The sequence below is a fragment of the Staurois parvus genome, unplaced genomic scaffold (genome assembly GCF_062004578.1).
Source record: "Staurois parvus isolate SC_StPar_1 unplaced genomic scaffold, SC_StPar_1.0 ptg000525l, whole genome shotgun sequence".
NCBI lineage: Eukaryota > Metazoa > Chordata > Amphibia > Anura > Ranidae > Staurois > Staurois parvus.
Genome location: NW_028318321.1, coordinates 10232946 through 10251462, shown reverse-complemented (window position 1 = coordinate 10251462; position 18517 = coordinate 10232946). Strand labels below are relative to the sequence as shown.

The 18517-nt window shown below is 41.7% G+C and overlaps 1 protein-coding gene across 1 annotated transcript in view; it reads left to right on the top strand.

Moving 5' to 3' along the window:
- The window catches only part of LOC149451736 (alpha-2-macroglobulin-like protein 1), a 147929-nt gene that overhangs the window by 49409 nt on the left and 80003 nt on the right, over positions 1-18517 (top strand). Inside the window, exons 19-24 of the mRNA XM_089690334.1 lie at positions 5859-6084; positions 8272-8398; positions 9991-10112; positions 11336-11387; positions 13775-13858; positions 16290-16466. Of these exons, the coding sequence (XP_089546460.1) occupies positions 5859-6084; positions 8272-8398; positions 9991-10112; positions 11336-11387; positions 13775-13858; positions 16290-16466 (788 nt within the window). The remainder of the gene's footprint in view (positions 1-5858; positions 6085-8271; positions 8399-9990; positions 10113-11335; positions 11388-13774; positions 13859-16289; positions 16467-18517) is intronic.

The window sequence follows — 18517 nt, the reverse complement described above, 5'->3', positions numbered from 1 at the left end:
CCTCCATCTTCCACCCGAACTCTCTTCCTGCTGAGCAGGCTCAGAAACTCTGAAAATTTGCCAGCCCCTTTCCAAGCCTCCTGTTGAAAATTGGCCAGGATCCTTCAAGAGTCCAAGCCAGCCACTCCTCAGACCCACCCACTACCTCTAGACCTTTCTCCAAAGATTTGACCCCACTCTGGCTATTACACCTGGGCTGCTATTCAGCCCCTAACTCATCAATGGAGTCTAGCTCCCGCTAGCTACCTAGGAGGGCGCTACATTACACACACACACACACACACACACACACACACCCCTCTAAAAAGACAGCATTGTCATCACTGGGTGGTAAGCAAAATAAAAATGGCTCCTGAGCACAAAGCACGGGCATTCCAGGGCACCCAGCAGGAAAGACAGCCGTCCTGGGAAAGAAAGACAACAAAAAGCATAACATTGCCCTAACTCTGGCTAGCTATCTAAATAAGGCAATTCAGTATATATGTCACTGAAAGGGTTACCAGTCCCGGATATTGAGTGAGTCAGGTTTCCCACCCAAATGCTCTCTCACCTTTCTGGCCCAGGGGGTGAAGGAGTACTCAATTAGCCCTTCTTTTGGGCTGAAAATGAGTTGGCGGCTGCTACCAGGCTTTCCAGCTGGGCCACTCCTTCCCTGCTGCCAGGTGGTTCACTCCTCAGGGGCCAGTGAAGTTCTAAGCTTTCCTCCTGTTCGCAACTCTCCGTAAGGCAGGCCCCATCTCTGGGCCTCATCCCAGGCTCCTGCACCTCAGCCTCACTCCTCCATCTTCCACCCAGAACTCTCCTCCTGCTAAGCAGGCTCAGAAACTATCAAAGGTTGTCCCAGCCCTCTTGTTGAGGATTGTCCAGGATCTTTCAAGAGTCCAGGTCAGCCACTCCTCAGATCTGCCCACTGCTTCTAGACTTTTCTCCAAAGATCTAGAGCAGGGGAAAATTTCTAGAGGGCTGGTATGCAGAGCCTCTCAGTTCTGACTACAATTTGACCCCACTCTTTCTATTACACCTGGGCTGCTACTCAGCTTCTATCTAACCATTGGAGTCTAGTTCCCCCTAGCTACCTAGAAGGGGGCTACAATTGCTTATACATTATCACCCTGTCATATAGGTTAACAACGTAGACTTCAAGTGGCCTTTTTAACACACATTATGCAGGCATGTAGCACTGTTGTCACCATCAGGAAATCCACCCTGAGAAATGTCATGCAGCAATCCTGGAGGGCATGTAGTTAGGACATGGCTGCAAAAGATCAGCAGCACTTAGATGTAACAAATGATGAAATAAAGGGTAAAACAAGGATTTTATTAAATCAATTGGCAATTTTTTGACAGGGTTTTAGTAAACTTAAGCTCTGTTTACACTAGTGCAATCAGATAAGTCGCATGGAAATGCATGATAATGGAAATCATAATGTCTACAGTGGTGCCTGTTCACATCAATGCAACTCAGCATGGCATGATTTTGGAAAAGGTTGCTGTACTTCTTTGGTGCGATTCCAGCGCGATTTTGGCCCCATAGAATATACATACCACATCTAAGTTGTATCCACATTCCAGTACACAATTGCACTGGAAAACGGTTCACAGCAGTGTGAACCTATCTTTAAATGTAATTCCATTAGGCTACTTTTACACTTAAAACAGTTGCGAAGGCTAAAATATATTTTTTTAATAACAAACATGCTCTGTGCAATGGTATTACAGAGAGCAGCCCCAATCCTCCTCTTCTGGGGTCCAACACTGCCCCACTGGTGCTCTAGGTTACTCCTCTACTGTGTGCACCACCCTAGAAAACTGCTAGGTTTGCTCATGAGCCAGGCTGTGTGCATCCATAGACACACACACAGTGTTGCTCGGTCCTGCCCCCTGCTCCCTCCTCAGAGGATTTGAATGACAGCAGCAGGATCTAATGGCTCCTACTGTTGCCTCTTTATCCTGTGAATGCAGGGAGAGAGGGGAAAGTCGCTATACATGGCAACAGCACTGGATTGAAAGAGCACTCAGGTAAGTATTTGGGTTGGGTGCGAGGGGCAATACAAATACTGGGACATTTTTTACCTTAATGCAGAGATTGCCTTAAGGTAAAATAAATGTCTTCCCTTTACAAGCATTTTAAGCTGAGCACCTTTGGTTATTTTTACTGACTTTTTTTGAACGTTTGTACAGTTAACCATTTGCCCACCTGAGGATTTACCCCCTTCCTGACCAGGCCATTTCTTGCATTACGGTGCTGCGTTACTTTAACTGACAATTGCGCAGTCATGCAAAGCTGCAGCCAAATGAAATTTATGTCCTTTTGTTCCCCCGAATTGAACTTTCTTTTGGTGGTATTTGATCACCTGTGCGTTTTTTATTTTTGCGCTATAAAAAAAAAAGCAACAATTATGAGAAAACAATATTTTTTACTTTTTGCTATTAAACATGTCCAGTAAAAAAAAATTTAAAAAATCAAATTTCGTCATAAATTTAGGCCAAAATGTATTCTGTTACATGTCTTTGCTAAAAAAAATCCCAATACATGTAAATTAATTGGTTTACGTGAAAGTTATAGAGTTTACAAATGGCGGTATATATATAGTGGGATTTTTATTTTTACTAGTAACGGCAGCGATTAGCGGGACTGTGGCAGACATTCTGACACTGGGGGGAACTGACTTGGTGTCACTGACATCCCCAGTGACACCAATACAGTGATCAGTGCTAAAAAAAAAGCACTGACACTGTACTAATGGCACTGGGGAGGAAGGGGTTAACATGAGGGGCGATCAAAGGGTTAACTGAGTGCAGGGAGTGTGTTACTGGGGGGTGGTGTCTGTGTACTTCACTGTAAGCACACTGCTTTGGATGGCAGCAGTGTGCTTGAGCTGACAGGGAGGAGAACTGTTAGCAAACAAAACAGTCCTCCTCCCCGTTGGAGATCCTTGGTAATCACTGGGTGCCGGCGAGTAATCACCGGCCGCAAATGGCAAGGCGGGTAGGTCGTGCACACAGTTTGCACACACACCCCCTACCCGGAAATGCAAAATCATATATATACTGTAGATGAGTTCTTGCTGGAAAAAATATTTTAAGCAACAGACAGCATGGATTCATTAAAGACAGAAGTTGTCAAACAAATCTGATTTCTTTTTATGAGGGGGTGAGCAAAACTTTTGACAAAGGGGTGGCTGTGGACGTGGTATACTTGGATTTTGCAAAAGTGTTTGGCACAGTTCCCCACACACAGCTAATGTGTAAGGTAAAGTCTACAGGCTTGGAAAAATCTGTATGTAAATGGATAGAAAACTGGCTAAAAGATCATATTCAAAGAGTAGTGGTTAATGATTCATACTCTGAATGTTCTAGGGTTGTCAGTGATGTACCTCAAGGTTTAGTGTTGGGATCATTACTTTTTAATATACTTATAAACGATATAGGGTCTGGGATTAAAAATACTGTTTCAGTCTTTGCAGATGACACCAAGCTGTGCAGTGGAATAACGTCCTTGCAGGATGTCTCCAATTTACAAGCCAACCTCAATGAATTGTTTAATTGGGCAACTATGTGGCAAATGAGGTTTAATGTTGATAAATGTAAGGTTATGCACTTGGCGGTTAAGAATATGCATGCATCATACATACTAGAGGGAGTACAACTAGGGGAATCAATGGTGGAGAAGGATCTGGGAGTTCTGGTAAATCATAAGCTTAATAATGGCATGCAATGCCAAGCTGCGGTTTCTAAAGCGAGCAAAATCCTCTCTTGTATTAGGTGAGGTATAGACTCCAGGGAGAGAGATATCATATTACCCCGGTACAAATCATTAGTAAGACCTCATCTGGAATATGTAGTTCAGTTTCGGCACCAATTCACAAAAAGAACATTGGGGAACTGGAGAAAGTACAGAGAAGGGCAACCAAACTAATAGGAGGCATGGAGGAGCTCCGCTATCAGGAAAGATTAGAGGAACTGAATTTATTCTCTCTTGAGAAGAAGAGATTAAGGGGGGATATGATCAACATGTATAAATACATCAGTGGTTCATATAGTGAACTCGGTGTAGAGTCATTCACTCTGAGGTCATCACAGAGGACAAGGGGGTACTCTTTATGTATGGAGGAAAAGAGATTTAATCTCCAAATATGGAAAATTTTCTTCACAGTGAGAGCTGTGAAAATATGGAATAGACTCCCTCAAGAGTTGGTTCTGGCCAGCTCGGTGGATTACTTTAAAAAAGTCCTGGATTCTTTCTTGGATACACAGAATATAACTGGATACTAACATTTATAGGTAAAGTTGATCCAGGGAATATCCTATTGCCTCTCGGGGGACCAGGAAGGAATTTTTTCCCCTGCAGGACCAAATTGGATCATGCTTTGCTGGGGTTTTTTGCCTTCCTCTGGATCAACTGTGGGTGTAGGATTATAACTTTTACTTTTGTCTTTTTTTGTCCAGACTAACTATGTAACAAGTAAACTATGGATGCTGAGTGCCATACAGCATGCAAATTAGTGTTTATATGCAGCTGGGGGTGAAATTTGTTTGCGTACAGTCACCCGTACAGACAGGTTGTGCCCAGGGTTTCTGATCTGTCACTATGCACATGCAAACCTCTGGCTGTGCAGTAATATGTGTACAGTTGCAGCCTGTCATTGATTTGTACATGCAATTGTACACAAACACCTGTCACTCCCTGATGCCTCCTGGCCACATAAACATACTCCTTTTTCATGCTGTTTGGCCCCCTGTGCCCATTAAGTTCCATCTGCTGGTTAAAAAACAGATCTATTTATTGTCACTGATCTTCTCCTCTTCTGCCATATACTCCCTTTTCTTCCTCACCTCAACTTCATCTTGACCCTTTACTTATTTAGTTATTTACTTATTTATTTACTCCTTGACTTAGGCTTATATACACGCTTGACATTATCACCGCAACGCAGACTCACATCAGGCATTTGGAGGGTGGCACTCTCTACACATTACGCATGGTGGAACCCATAGTTATTGACTGGTGATTACTACTTGCTGGCCACCAGTTACTTACTACTCACTACTACTCACGGATTTTCCTCTCCCTGTTATGCTTCCCCCTCAGTCTTTCATCTCTCTCCAGTCTACTTAGGCCCCCCGGGTAAAATTCTTTCTTTCTACTTCTTTATGTTCCTTGAATCCAGCTGCCACACCATCTTATTAACATTCTCCCACATTCTCCTCAACGCTGATTACCAAGTCTGTTCACGCTCTCCCCCCTCTCCTATCATCTCTTTTCCTACTTTACTTCCCCTTTATCATCTTCCCCTACTCCCAACCCCCAAACTCCTTGACAATTCCCCCTCTTTCTCTTCTTTTGGACTTATTATTGGTGGGCATCAGATGACATATACGTACACCTTACTATTCCACATCATTTACTGACAATCCACGACATGAAAACAAACCTGGATTACATAATTGTCACTAGCTATTACTTTTACCCTATCTACACACAAACTTCTTATCTACCACTTTTTCATACTACTTTCTTCGCTACTAACCAACCCAACCTCGATACCTTAGTATTGTATCAATGCCTTTTTCTAATTGCTACCATCATGCTAAGGTCATTTTATTTTTATTGCCGTACCATTATATCTTTGATTAGAAATGATGTAACATTGATGTCATAACCGCCTCACCATTTTGCTATTGTTTTAACTCGTTAAAACCCAATAAATATTCTTGTAAAAAAAAAAAACAGATCTAATGGAAAAAACCACTATATCCTAGTGTATGTATTTGGAGGGCCATTCAGTGCACCAGATCATGTCTTTTGCCTCTATTAAACATTAGTTTGCTCTCTCTTTGTTATCATTTCATATCAGAACATCTGGTCAGGCTGATATAAAAGTCCAAGTTCCTGATTCCATTACTGAGTGGAAAGCCACAGCATTTTGTATGGGAGATAAAGGCCTGGGTATTGCCAATACCACCTCCTTGCGAGCCTTCCAGCCTTTCTTTGTAGTCATAACTCATCCCTATTCTGTAGTCCGAGAAGAGATATTCTCAGTCAAAGCTTCTGTATTCAACTACCTAACTAAGCCAATGATGGTAAGTACACTTAAATGTTCACGTCTTTTTAATAGTCAGAGATAGTCAGACACTGGACATAGGGCACTGGTCGTATCAAAATTCAATTCACAAAGCTAACACACCAGAAAAAGGAGCCTTAGGCCTTGTTCACATGGGTGCTGAGCCCTGTACAGCTTGTATGAGGGGTTTGTTTATGTAGATGGAGCCTCCTGGGGCTGTGTGCAGGCAGCCCATGTAAGGGTCCATTCACACCAGAATGCAGTGTTGGAAAGATGCATTTTTGTGTACATTTCCCACACTGCATGGGAACACGCTGCCCTGGCTGGATGAAAGTGGGTGCCATTAACTCTTAATGGCACCCCAAACACATCTAGCAAACGCCGTGTGTTTGCGGCCACCAAACAGCATGGTACCACCTACCCTACTTTTTGCGTATTATCGTGCGTTTGGCAGCTCATTGAACTGAATTGCCGGACACACAAAAAAGCTAGCGCTCATATGCACGTGTTCTGGTTTGAACTAGCCCTCATTGGATGCAGACACAGCTGCTTTACAGACACACAGACACTCTGGGGTTTATTTACTAAAGCTGGAGAGTCCAAAATCAGACTCCCTTCTGCATAGAAACCAATCAGCTTCTAACCTCAGCTTGTTCAATGAAGCTTTGGCAATGAAACCTGGAAGCTGATTGGTTTCTATGCAGAAGTGAGTCTGATTTTGGACTCTCCAGCTTTAGTAAATAAACCCCTCTCTGTCTGGGCTATTTATTTTAATTCAATTGTTTTATTTTTTAGCTAAAAAACAACTATAATGAATCTATTTATAAAACATTTGTTGGATGAATGCCACTCACATTTGTACATGCTGCTCACATTTTGGCTGTAATTTCTCTCAAAGATTAATTTCTATAATCGTCAGCTTCATCTAGTGGTTAAAGTGTGGTATATTTTCTCATAGAGATTTCAGAAAACTGAAATACTGAATTTTGGCCTTTTGATAGGACTGACAATTATAGGCAGGGCTGCTGTTAGAAACCATGGGGCCCCCATACAGCCAACCTGACAGGCCCCCCCCCCAAAAAAAGAAAAAAAATGCTTACCATGCTTCAGTTATGAATGAACACAGTGCGTGATAGGTACTGATCACTCACTGAGGTCATTAAAGAAAGGAGGCTGGTAAATGTGACATATATACAGGACCCTTCCCCCACTCTCCATCCTGAGGGATCCTGTTGTGTGCTTGCAGCTGCCGGTGGAAAGGAGAGGAGGAGGGCCGTTAGCACTGCTGGGGGGCCTTGGCAGAAGGGGAAAATGTATGGTACATGGGGAGGGTCATGGGTGTTGATGGGAGGCAATTACTGGAACCGATCCCCTGTATGGCTCTCTCTGCAGCAGATAAAGTGAGAGAAAAAGCCAGCTTTCAGCTGCTGCAGAGAGAACCATACAGGGGATCAGATCCAGTAATTGCCCCCTGCCGTGCCGATCACCTTCCCTGCCCACATCTGATTCACCCAGCTGCCTGGGCCCCCCTGCTGGCCTGGGCCCCATAGAGGAGGACTGGTGGTACCCCCTTGTCCACGGCCCTGATTATATGAATTACTTTTTTAAAGAAATTACTGCCAAAATTTGTGCAACATGCATGAATGTGTGTGGCATTCTTCCAATGAATGTTTCATTAATAGACCCCTAAGTGTTAAGTGCTAATTTTAGGGGGTGTAGTGTTAAGGTTTGAGGGACAGAGAGATTGAGTGTTAGGTACGGTGATGATAAATGATAGCAATAGGCGATATTTTGGGTGGGATGCTTGTTGGAAAACTTGACTTTCTTTTTGCTGCTGAAAGCCCCATACCTATATATCCTGCACCAAGCCTCCAGCATTGTACTGTGCAGTCACTTTACAAAAATTAGTTTCTATTGTTAATTCATGGAAAATCCAACCCTAATTTGCATGTCTTTTGCTAAACACTGGAAGGGAAAGTTGCATGTTCTTTTGAGGTGTTGTGTTTATTGTGTTGACATTCACAACAGAGATCATATAGTATAACCTGCCAATGCAACCCAATTGCTGATGCAAATCAAAAGCTTCAAAAATGCTTTTGCAAGTGTGCATCTACAGGACATACAGTACTATCTTTAGTGAAGATTTTTTTGCAATCATTCTGAAAAACTTGGTGACACTAAAAGAACCCTTTAACCCCACCTGCAGGTAAAAGTCAGTCTCCAGAATCTTCCTGAGCTAAAGGTGAATGAATGTTCTACATGCACCACCCCTCAGTGTCTGTACCCCGAAAAGACTCTAGTGCTATCCTGGGAAGCACAAGCTCTGCAAATGGGTAAATATCCTCCAATGAACACAACTGGAACCTAAGTATCATTCTTCATTGTGACTTTGTATTTAAGGACTGGTCCTGTGTAGGGATGAGCACATTTATCCTCAGTTTACACTAGAATGCAGTGCGGGAAACCCTGCAATCTATGAACAGTTCCCACACTGCTTTCAAATCGCACTGCCCTTGCAATCTGCAGGGGGTGCCAGTGCAATCTTAACAGCACCCCAAATGTAGGTCGAAAATGCAGTGTGTTTGTCTGCACTGGATTGCATGGTACAAAACAACCATGCGATCCAGTTACATTGCGTTCCCAAAATTTCTGCATACGCTATTTTGGTGCAGATGCGGTGCAGTTTTAGCCATTCAAAATGAATGGGCTCAAATCTCACCACACAGAATCATATGTGAATTGTACAGGAGTGTTGTGCGGTTCCAATGCAATTCATATGTGATTCATAGTGTGAACCTAGGCTTAGAGTTTTTACATTTCCCTGAAATGTTGCTAAAAAAATTACCGCTTCCCAAACGCCTCTGCCAATTCTGCACATTGCAGCACATGGTGCTGTTCTAATGGGAGCGGTAGCGTCGCGGCAAAATGGACGCCTCTGGTCGAGTCAGGAGGTGTTAAAGCCTCCTATTCTAGCCTATGGTGCCACTCCGCAAACGCCCGGCCGGCGTTTGCGGAGCGGTAACACTATTGAAACTTCATTATAGGCGTTTGCGGGGCGTTTTTAATGCTCGGCAAACACCTAGCAACTACCGCTAAACCGCGCATGCGGCGTTTGCGAAGCATTAAAAAAGCTCTGCAAACACCGGACCAACGCTTGCCAAACGCTATAGGGGCATTTGGCAAGCGTTGGTAAAACAGCCAAGTGTGAACGAGCCCTTAGAGTGGTTCCAAAATCAGTTTTTTTTGCCATAATGCATTCTCTGCAATAAGGTAAAAAAATGTCCCACTATTTGTCCTACCCACCCCCATCCCTGAACACTTACCTGACTCCTGTCACCACTCCAGGGGATACTGAGTGCAGAGTGAGCCATAGGCTCCTGCTGCTGTCAGTTAAACTCCTGTGAGGAGAGAAGGGAGGTGGGGCTTACCAGTGTTGTATATATCTATGGACACACATGGCTCAGCTTGGGAGCACACATGCACAGGTGGCTCTATAGCACCCAGATTGCAAAGGAGGCATCCAAAGGAGGAAGGAGTGGACAGCACCAGCAAGCGACTGCCAAGGAGGAGGATCTGGACTGCTCTGTGCAATAACGTTGCACAGAGCAGGTAAGTATAACCTCTGTTTTATTTTAACAAAAAAAAACAAAACAACCTTTGATATCACTTTAATGCTAACAGTGGTATCACATTCCTGGCTGTGCTCTCTAGCCGAGGCGTATGAATCATAAAAGTGGCTACACAGAATTGCAAATTCTTTGACAGAGAAGCCAGTTCACGGTATTTTAACTATATATTTAGCTATTGGAGTCCAACTTTAACTTCAAAGGGATATCAGCTATAGCCATACAAAGTACTGTAAATATGGCAGCAGGAGAGGATTGGCTCTGGATTGGCTGTAAAACAATTGATTTGATCTGTCAAGGTTCTGCAGAAATTGTGGTCAATGTACAAGCCATTCCTACATTGGAACAGTGCGATGGAGAGCAGCCAATCGTCCCAGACACTGGAACTTCTGATACCGTTGTGAAGACCGTGATGATTAAGGTGACTCTTAGTGATATACACCAAACAGTTTAAAATAAAAGCTGTTTCTGCCTTACTTTGTCCTAGACATGTGTAGCGTCTGTTTCATCTTCACAGATTATGCTGCTATGTTTTAGACTTTTGTAGCAGGGGCGGACTGACCATTTGGAAACTCGGGCACTGCCCGAGGGCCCGGGGTCAGTAGGGGGCCCCATGAGATGCCCCTGGTACCTTTTTCATAGGCTTTTTTGAGTTTGGGCAAGGACACAGGGGGCCCATGATTCCCTATTGCCCAGGGGCCCCATGAGTTGTTAGTCCACCCCTGTTTTGTAGTATCAGCTTTCTGACCCTCCAATAGAAGAAATCTATGTTAATACAGCTGATGCATTAAAAAAATTAACTTTATTTGATATTTAAAGTGACACTAAACTAATTGGTCAATTGGTTTAAAAAATGTTCAAGTACGTATTCGTAACTCAAAAAAGTCTTTCTATTGCTCCCAGCCTCCTTCAAATCTACAATTTATTGTTTTGGGGTTTTTTTGCTGCTGTGATTTGACTTCCTGTTGGAGTGTGGCTATGTTCATTCTCCATTGTCCCACCGTATGTAGGAATGTAGAAACCCTCTCTTGCAGAAGTGAGAGGGAAAAGGAGAGGCTCGGGTGATCATAGACGACGTTACAAGGATGCAGAAAAACACAGTAAGGCTACTTTCACACTGATCCACCGCAAAAACACATTTTTTACCGTGTTTTTACCATGCTTTCTGGGCATTTTTAAAGGACACGTGACTTAAAAACTGCTTCAAAAATGCTCCTCAGAGGTGTTTTTGAAGCATTTTTAAGGCACTTTTCAGGCGTCCCATTGATTGTTTGGGACTTTTTTTTAACTCCCCAAACATGCCCCAAAGGTGCTGCAATCTGGAGTTTTTACACCGTATACATTCACATACTACAGGGAAACAGTTTTCTAGAGCTTTTCAGGCATTTTTTTTTTAATGCAAAAACGCTTGAAAAACTTCTCAGTGTGAAAGCAGCCTAAGAAACAACATTATGAAAAAAGTGGTTACAGGGCCATTAAGTAGTAGATGTGCATAGACTATTTTTGAAGAATAGGGACATCGAGGGTATTGTTTAGTGTCACTTCAACTAAGTAAGGCTATGCAGAAATTAAAAATAGGCTGAAGTGTTTATAAATCTGAAACCATTCTTTATTAACAAAATTATATTTATTCATATTGTGCAGGCAGAGGGTGTGCCAGTGGAGAAGTCACACAATTCCATTCTATGTGGTGAAGGTACAGTATTACATTTTAATGATAGGGATTTTTCCTTCCTAATAAAGTGCTAAAGTGTCCAGCACCTTGGACAGATCCATACTGAGACAATGTATATTACTGTAATGGCAAATATGTGCAAACAATGGATTCTAATGTGTTCTGCTTACACAACGTAATATTTGAATGTTATTGCTTGGTTAAAAAAGAAGAATATATTTATCTGTAAATTATTTTAGTTTAAGAGATATTGATTTGCTGCCTATTGAGCTGTATTTAAGACAGAGTACATGCAGAGACATGTAGATTATTCCCTTGTACCCCTGTTGCTAATAGTATGTCCCTGGTTGATATTGCACCACATGCAGTTCCCTTAGGTCTACCTTAGCGCATTTACTCATTGTCCATGCCTTAACTAAAGGCATTTTTTTTCTCTTTGGATAGAGATGGAGATGGATTAGAACTCCTCTCAGGTTTTGCTGCTACCTGTCCTGCCCCACCCTCCCTATTTGTTCTTTTCATCATCAAAAGTGAAAATAATAGAAAATCGCAAATGTTGTGCTATCGCCAGAATAGTAATGGAATGGAAATCTTCCAGTGGGGACATTAGCTTTGGGTACCCTGGTGAAAACCATGTATTACCTCCCTTTGACACAGATGGCAAAAATACTGACAGGAGTTATGACCCTCTCTTACGTTATTAAAAATATTTTACCATCAGTTCTGCTTTAATGGTTGCCCTATCTTACTGTCCTGCCTCAGTATACCCCTAATTTTTGCCCTGTCTCTGAATGACCCTAATGATTGCCCTTTCTTGTTGGCCTGTCTCAATATACTCCTTATGGTTCCTCTATCTTGTTGGCCTACCTCAGTATATCCTTAATGGTTGTCTTACCTAGTGGGCCTGTTTCACTATGACCCTAATGATTAACCTATCTTGTTGGACTGCCTGAGTATGACCCTAATGCTTGTCTTACCTCGTGGGCCTGCCTCACTATGACCCTACTGATTAACCTATCTTGTTGGACTGCCTCAGTATGACCCTAATGGTTGTCTTACCTCGTGGGCAAGCCTCACTATGACCCTACTGATTAACCTATCTTGTTGGACTGCCTGAGTATAACCCTAATGGTTGTCTTACCTCGTGGGCCTGCCTCACTATGACCCTACTGATTAACCTATCTTGTTGGACTGCCTCAGTATGACCCTAATGGTTGTCTTACCTCATGGGCAAGCCTCACTATGACCCTAATGATTAACCTATCTTGCTGGGCTGCCTCAGTATGACCCTAATGGTTGTCTTACCTCATGGGCAAGCTTCACTATGACCCTAATGATTAACCTATCTTCTTGGCCTGCCTCACTATGACCCTAATGATTAACTTATCTTGTGTGCCTGCCTCAGTATGACCCTAATGGTTGCCTATCTTTTTGGTTTGCCTCAGTATGATCTTAATGGTTGACCTATCTTGTTAGCCTGCCTCAGTATGACCTAATGGTTGCCCTATCTTGTTGCCTTGCCTCAGTATGATCCTAATGGTTTACCCATCTTGTTGGCCTGCCTCAGTATAATTTTAATGGTATATCTTTTTTGCCTGCCTCAATATGATCCTAATGGTTGCCCTATCATTCTGACCTGCCTCAGTGTACCCTTAATGGTTGCCTTACCTTGTTGGTCTGCCTCACTAAGACCCTAACGGTTCCCCTTATCTTGTTGGCCTGCCTCAGCATGACCCTATGGTTGCCCTTTCTTGTTTACCTGCCTTGATAGACCCCTATATTTACTTTACAAATGTGTTTTGCACTTCAAATTTTTCAGGACTTTGAAGGAAATGAAGTCCCATTTATTTTATTTAACTGGAAAAAGTGCCAGGATATGGAAATCTGTAACTCAAATTTGACAATTTATGTGACAGGGCTCTCCTTCTAACTTGGAATGTACTCTACAGCATTATACTGAGAGAACTCCATAGGACACCACAGCCCTACTCTGCATCCAGTAATTTATGACTTAACCAAAATGTGGGCACAGTGGGGATTTTTTACTGTAGTGTCCTGCGAAGAGTGTTACAAATTATGCAAATATTTTTCCTGATGAAAAATGTGGAATTCTTTTCAGCCAGATTTACAATCTAGGCACTCCTGTCAGAAAGCACATCCAGATCGAGGACCCTCCTAGCTTGTGATTGATAATGAAGGATAAAATCGCATAATCCCTTTACTTTCTCCTATTATCAAGATGCTGGCAGTGTTAGAAGGTCAGCATGGTGCTATGGCACAGGCAGATACAGCAACTATTGCCAGTGGTACTGTGGTACCTTGCCAATGATTGCTTTTATATCTGCCTGGCAATTGGCTTTATGCAAGTAATTGTTGGCTTAATGATTGTTCTTGCATTGTGTACACAGCTAATCTCTCTTCTGAGACCATATTCATCCCAGCACCTTCTGGAGCAGTGCCTGACTCAGTAACTGCTGTGTTCTCAGTTGTAGGTAAGACAAATTCTTAAAGAGTACTGTATGTACAAACTGATGTGACAGGACACTGCTACATGATCTTAAACAATGAATTACATGTTTTACTGTTATAGTGCCTACTATAAAAAGTGTGAAGACTTTGAGGACGTTCATTCTTATTTAGCAAAGCAGTGAAAAAAACATCAGTGACCATCTTTAGAGTTTAGGGCACTGAAAGATAAAATCTGATTGGTTACCATGGTTATTGAATTTTGCATATTCTCCAATTACTGCAGTGCTTCCTATTGAAGGGTAATTTTACCTATCGTGGTCCATTTCTCATTAGGTGGTACTAATACTGGATTATAGACGAAGCCACTTTGGCTCAATGGCTAATGTACTGTGTTCCATCTCTTGCCTAGTTGTCATTATAATTTCATTATGTCTTTGTAATTAACATAATATATTAATTCTAGGGACTCTGCAAATGTAGACACTAGATAGTGCATGGGTATTTTTACCATGGACTACAATCGTCCAGCCTTAGAGCCCTAAAGGCCGTTTTAGAATAAGCACAGAAGGGTGAACTTTTACTACTTTAGGAAATAAAGCTCCGCAGGGATTCAGGTGACAGACAAGGTTGACAGGTAAAACATCTTGAAAAGACTCCACTCCAAATTCTGAATGACATAATTACTGGGGGCACTTAGCAATGCCAACAAGTGCATACACAACTGAAATGCACTGGCTTGAAAACAGTCTTGGGTTATTTTTTAAATATACTTAACTAAAAATGATTACTTTCATTAAAAAAGGTATACATTTGTATAAAAAATCCTGTATGTTCCCCTTCCTTCTCAGCCATTCAACCAAAAATCAGATGCCTGCCCTTATTAGGGGTTTGCAAAGACCAAATAAACACCAGACCAAAAATCTGAGAATCCAAAAACCTTTTAATATTGGTGTTTGTTCATTGGGACAATACAAAACAGCCAGCACAAGGGCCAAGAAGTATGATTCTTCTTCAAGGCTCAGATATTACCAAGACTTTGGAAAACTAAAAATGGCAGCATCACCACAATTTATTTATTTGAAAAATGAAACAAAGTGATAAACTGCCAGAAGTAAAACAGCAGCAATATGCTGGCCATTCAGTTCAATTGTTTGCCAACCTCTTTGGGCTTTGTACACGTGGCTTTCAAACTTTGGGTCCTCCGGTGTAAGGGGAATCCTGTTTTGTGTTTGTGTGTGGCCTCAGCAGCATATTAATTTGTTTGACTTCCTCAAACCACGATTCATTGATGAATCAAATCCAGTGCCTCAGTTAACCATATTCCAGATAGGGGCTTAGTTATTGCTTCTGTCTTTTAACCCCTTTGCACCGATGTCACACAAATATGCGGCCTCACAGAACTGGGCTTTTTTCCGTGAGGCCGCATATTTGCATACTTGTCTTTCTGCTGGGAGTGTGCTGCACAGCACACTACCAGCACAAAGATCGGGGTGTCACTAAGAGCCCCAGGTCCCATTCTAACAATCGGAACCCGGGACTCCCGATTCTGGGTCACATGATCGCTGTGATAGCCTCTGATTGGCTATCACAGTGATCACTTAATCTCTGTAATTTACAGGTATCAAACTGGTGGCCCTCCAGCTGTTGCCAAAGTACAAGTCCCATGAGGCATTGCAAGACTGACAGTCCCAAAGGCAGAGGCATGATGGGACTTGTAGTTTCACAACAGCTGGAGGGCCGACAGTTTGACACTCCTAACTCCTGGCATAGAGAAAAAAATATTTTTGTTAAAAAAAAAAAAGGATAAGTAAATATTTAAAAATAAAATAAAGAAATAATATCTAGATCAGGTTTGATCTAGTTCGGTGCCAGTGTAAGTGTTTGGGTCAAGGTCAAAAGGTCAGGGTCAAAGGTCCAGGTTTGTTTTTTTTTAAATTGGTATCAGGGTCAGTTAGCGCCAGTGTCAGTGTGTTTTTAGGTAAAAAAAAAACAAAAATGTGCACTATTGTTTCTGGACTGTACTACAGGTACAAACAACAAATAACACACACATATATAGTATCACTGCAATCATCAAGAGCTGGAAAATTTATTTTCAGTTGTTCTTTGGTGGTAGGTTATGATAGTAACAAGAAACACACAGCTAAATTTAAAAAAATTATTATTTTTTTTTACTAATTTGGGCCAGTTTTCCTTTGATAATAAAAAAAAATTAGGAGATATCCATTACCATTTACCACCAAATGAAAGCCCAATTTTTCCTGAAAAAAACAAGGTATAATCCACCTGGATGTACAAAGTAGTTGTGATGATATGTACGGTTTTACTAACACATGTCAACGTTGCAAAATTGTGCATAGGCATTAAGATTTGTTTTACCCTTAGGCGTGGAGGGGTTAATAAGGGAGACACTAAATATATTATATACACTCCGTTATTCTATATGTTCCTTAGGGGATCTAATAGGTTCTGCACTTCAGGGAACTGAGCAGCTTCTAACCCTCCCATATGGCTGTGGGGAGCAGAATATGGCCAGGTTTGTTTTTAATATCCTTGTGAAGGATTATCTGGAGAGTACAAACCAAATGACAGAGGACATCAAGAAGATAGGAGATGAATACATCAAACGTGGTGAGTAAGAGTTAAATAGCCATTTAGATAAAAGAAAAAAAGAAAATTGTCAGCAGAGCATGTAATAGCACTAGCTAATATAGCAACATCCTTAAGTTTGTTGGCAATTGTTATGTGCATTTACAGTGCTCAGCATAAATGAGTACACCCCAACAGATTTATCAGAAAACCTTCACTTTCCTTTCAGCATCAACATTTTCTATGGGACACTATACTACAAAATACTCCACAAATGTGGACCATTGATTGCAAACAAGATTTGTTAATTTGCACACACAAAAAGTATATTTTATAACAAACTCATTCAAGACCATGTTGCAAAAATGAATACACCCCAATGAAAGTCTTAGGAGCAAGGCTGAATTTTAGACAACAAAATCCTAATTAAGAAGAATTCAACTACAGTTGCGCCTAATTATTCATTAAACAGGTGTCCAGCAGACAGTTGATTATAAAAGGGCATTACTTATCAAAGAAAACCCCTTCCAATTTCATGCTGTCAGCAATGGCACCACATGGAAGAGAAATGTCACCAGGCCTGAGAAAGAAAATAATTTGTTTACACAAGAAAGGTGAAAGCTACAAGAAGATCAGCAAAGCTTTACTTATCAGTCAGAATACTGGAGCAAAAGTGAAACAAAAATTTAACAAAGATGGAACTGCAACCATCTCACAGGCCATCCTTCGGAAGTTAACACCTCGACACTCGTCTTCTGATGAGAAGGGTTGGAGAAAATCGCCATGCACAATCACTGCAGTTAGCAAAAGAAGTAGAAGGCCAAACTGGGGGGATTGTTTCCCATGACACAATACAGCATGCACTGCAGAGGAATGGCATGCATGGGAAGCCTCTCCTAAAGCCCATGCACAAAATAGTCCGCCTAGAATTTGCTAGGGCCCATGCTGAAAAAGAAGAAGACTAATGGGACCCTGTACTCTAGAGTGATGAGACCAAGATACATTTTTTGCAGCTGATGGCTTCAAAACTGTATGGCATTGCAAAGGTGAGGAGTTCAAAGAAAAATATATGGTGCCTACAGTGAAACATGGTGGTGGTAGTGTCCTTCTGTGGGGCTGCATGAGTGCTGCTTATGTCGGGGAGCTGCATTTCATTGATGGTTATCATGAATTCACAGATGTACTGCTCTATATTGAAAGAGAAGATGCTACCATCACTCTGTGCCCTTGGTCGTTGTGCACTTTTCCAACATGATAATGATCCAAAACACACATCTAAGGCCACTGTTGCATTTCTGAAGAAGAACAGGGTGAAAAAGATTCAGTGGCTAAGTATGTCTCCCAATCGAACACCTATGGGGAATTCTGAAGTTGCGAATCACTCTCCATCCAGCATCCAGGCTCTGAAAGAGGTCATTCTTGAAGAATGGAAAAAGATAGATGTTGCAATATGTTCCAACTTGTTAATTCCATGCCGAGAAGACTTGGTGCTATCCTTACAAATCATGGAGGTCATAAAAAATGCTAGATGTAGTTGTTTTTGTTGTGGGGTGTATTCATTTTTGCATCAACTAATTTGGGTAAAACTGAAGATTTTGTAATCTAAGATATTATTAACCTTATTTTCATGTAATGAGCTAAACAAATGTTCTATAAACTCAGTTTTGTCAAAATTTTGGAAATTGTTCTTGTGTTCATTGAGATATTGATTAAAATCCTACTTTTCAAAAGGAGTGTACAAATTTATGCTGAGCACTGTATATACATCGATAAAATAGGGCTGGCCTTGTTCTAGTGACTCTACTACTTACATATAAAGGTGTACCTGAGCATTAAAAAAACCTAACTATTATTGAGAAAAGTACATTATGTTTGATACAGAGAGTCAAGTGCTCTGCATCTCCCCTACATCAGATGGGTTCCTAATCCTAACAATTCACCACCCTCCACCTGAGCCCTAAAACATAACTTAACAGCATTAGTGATGGGCCAAACATCCCCGTGTTGTTTGTGGTCGAACGTTCAAACCGAATGAAAATTCGACCGGAAACTTCAAACTCAATGCAAGTCTACGGGACTCGAACTTGTACATT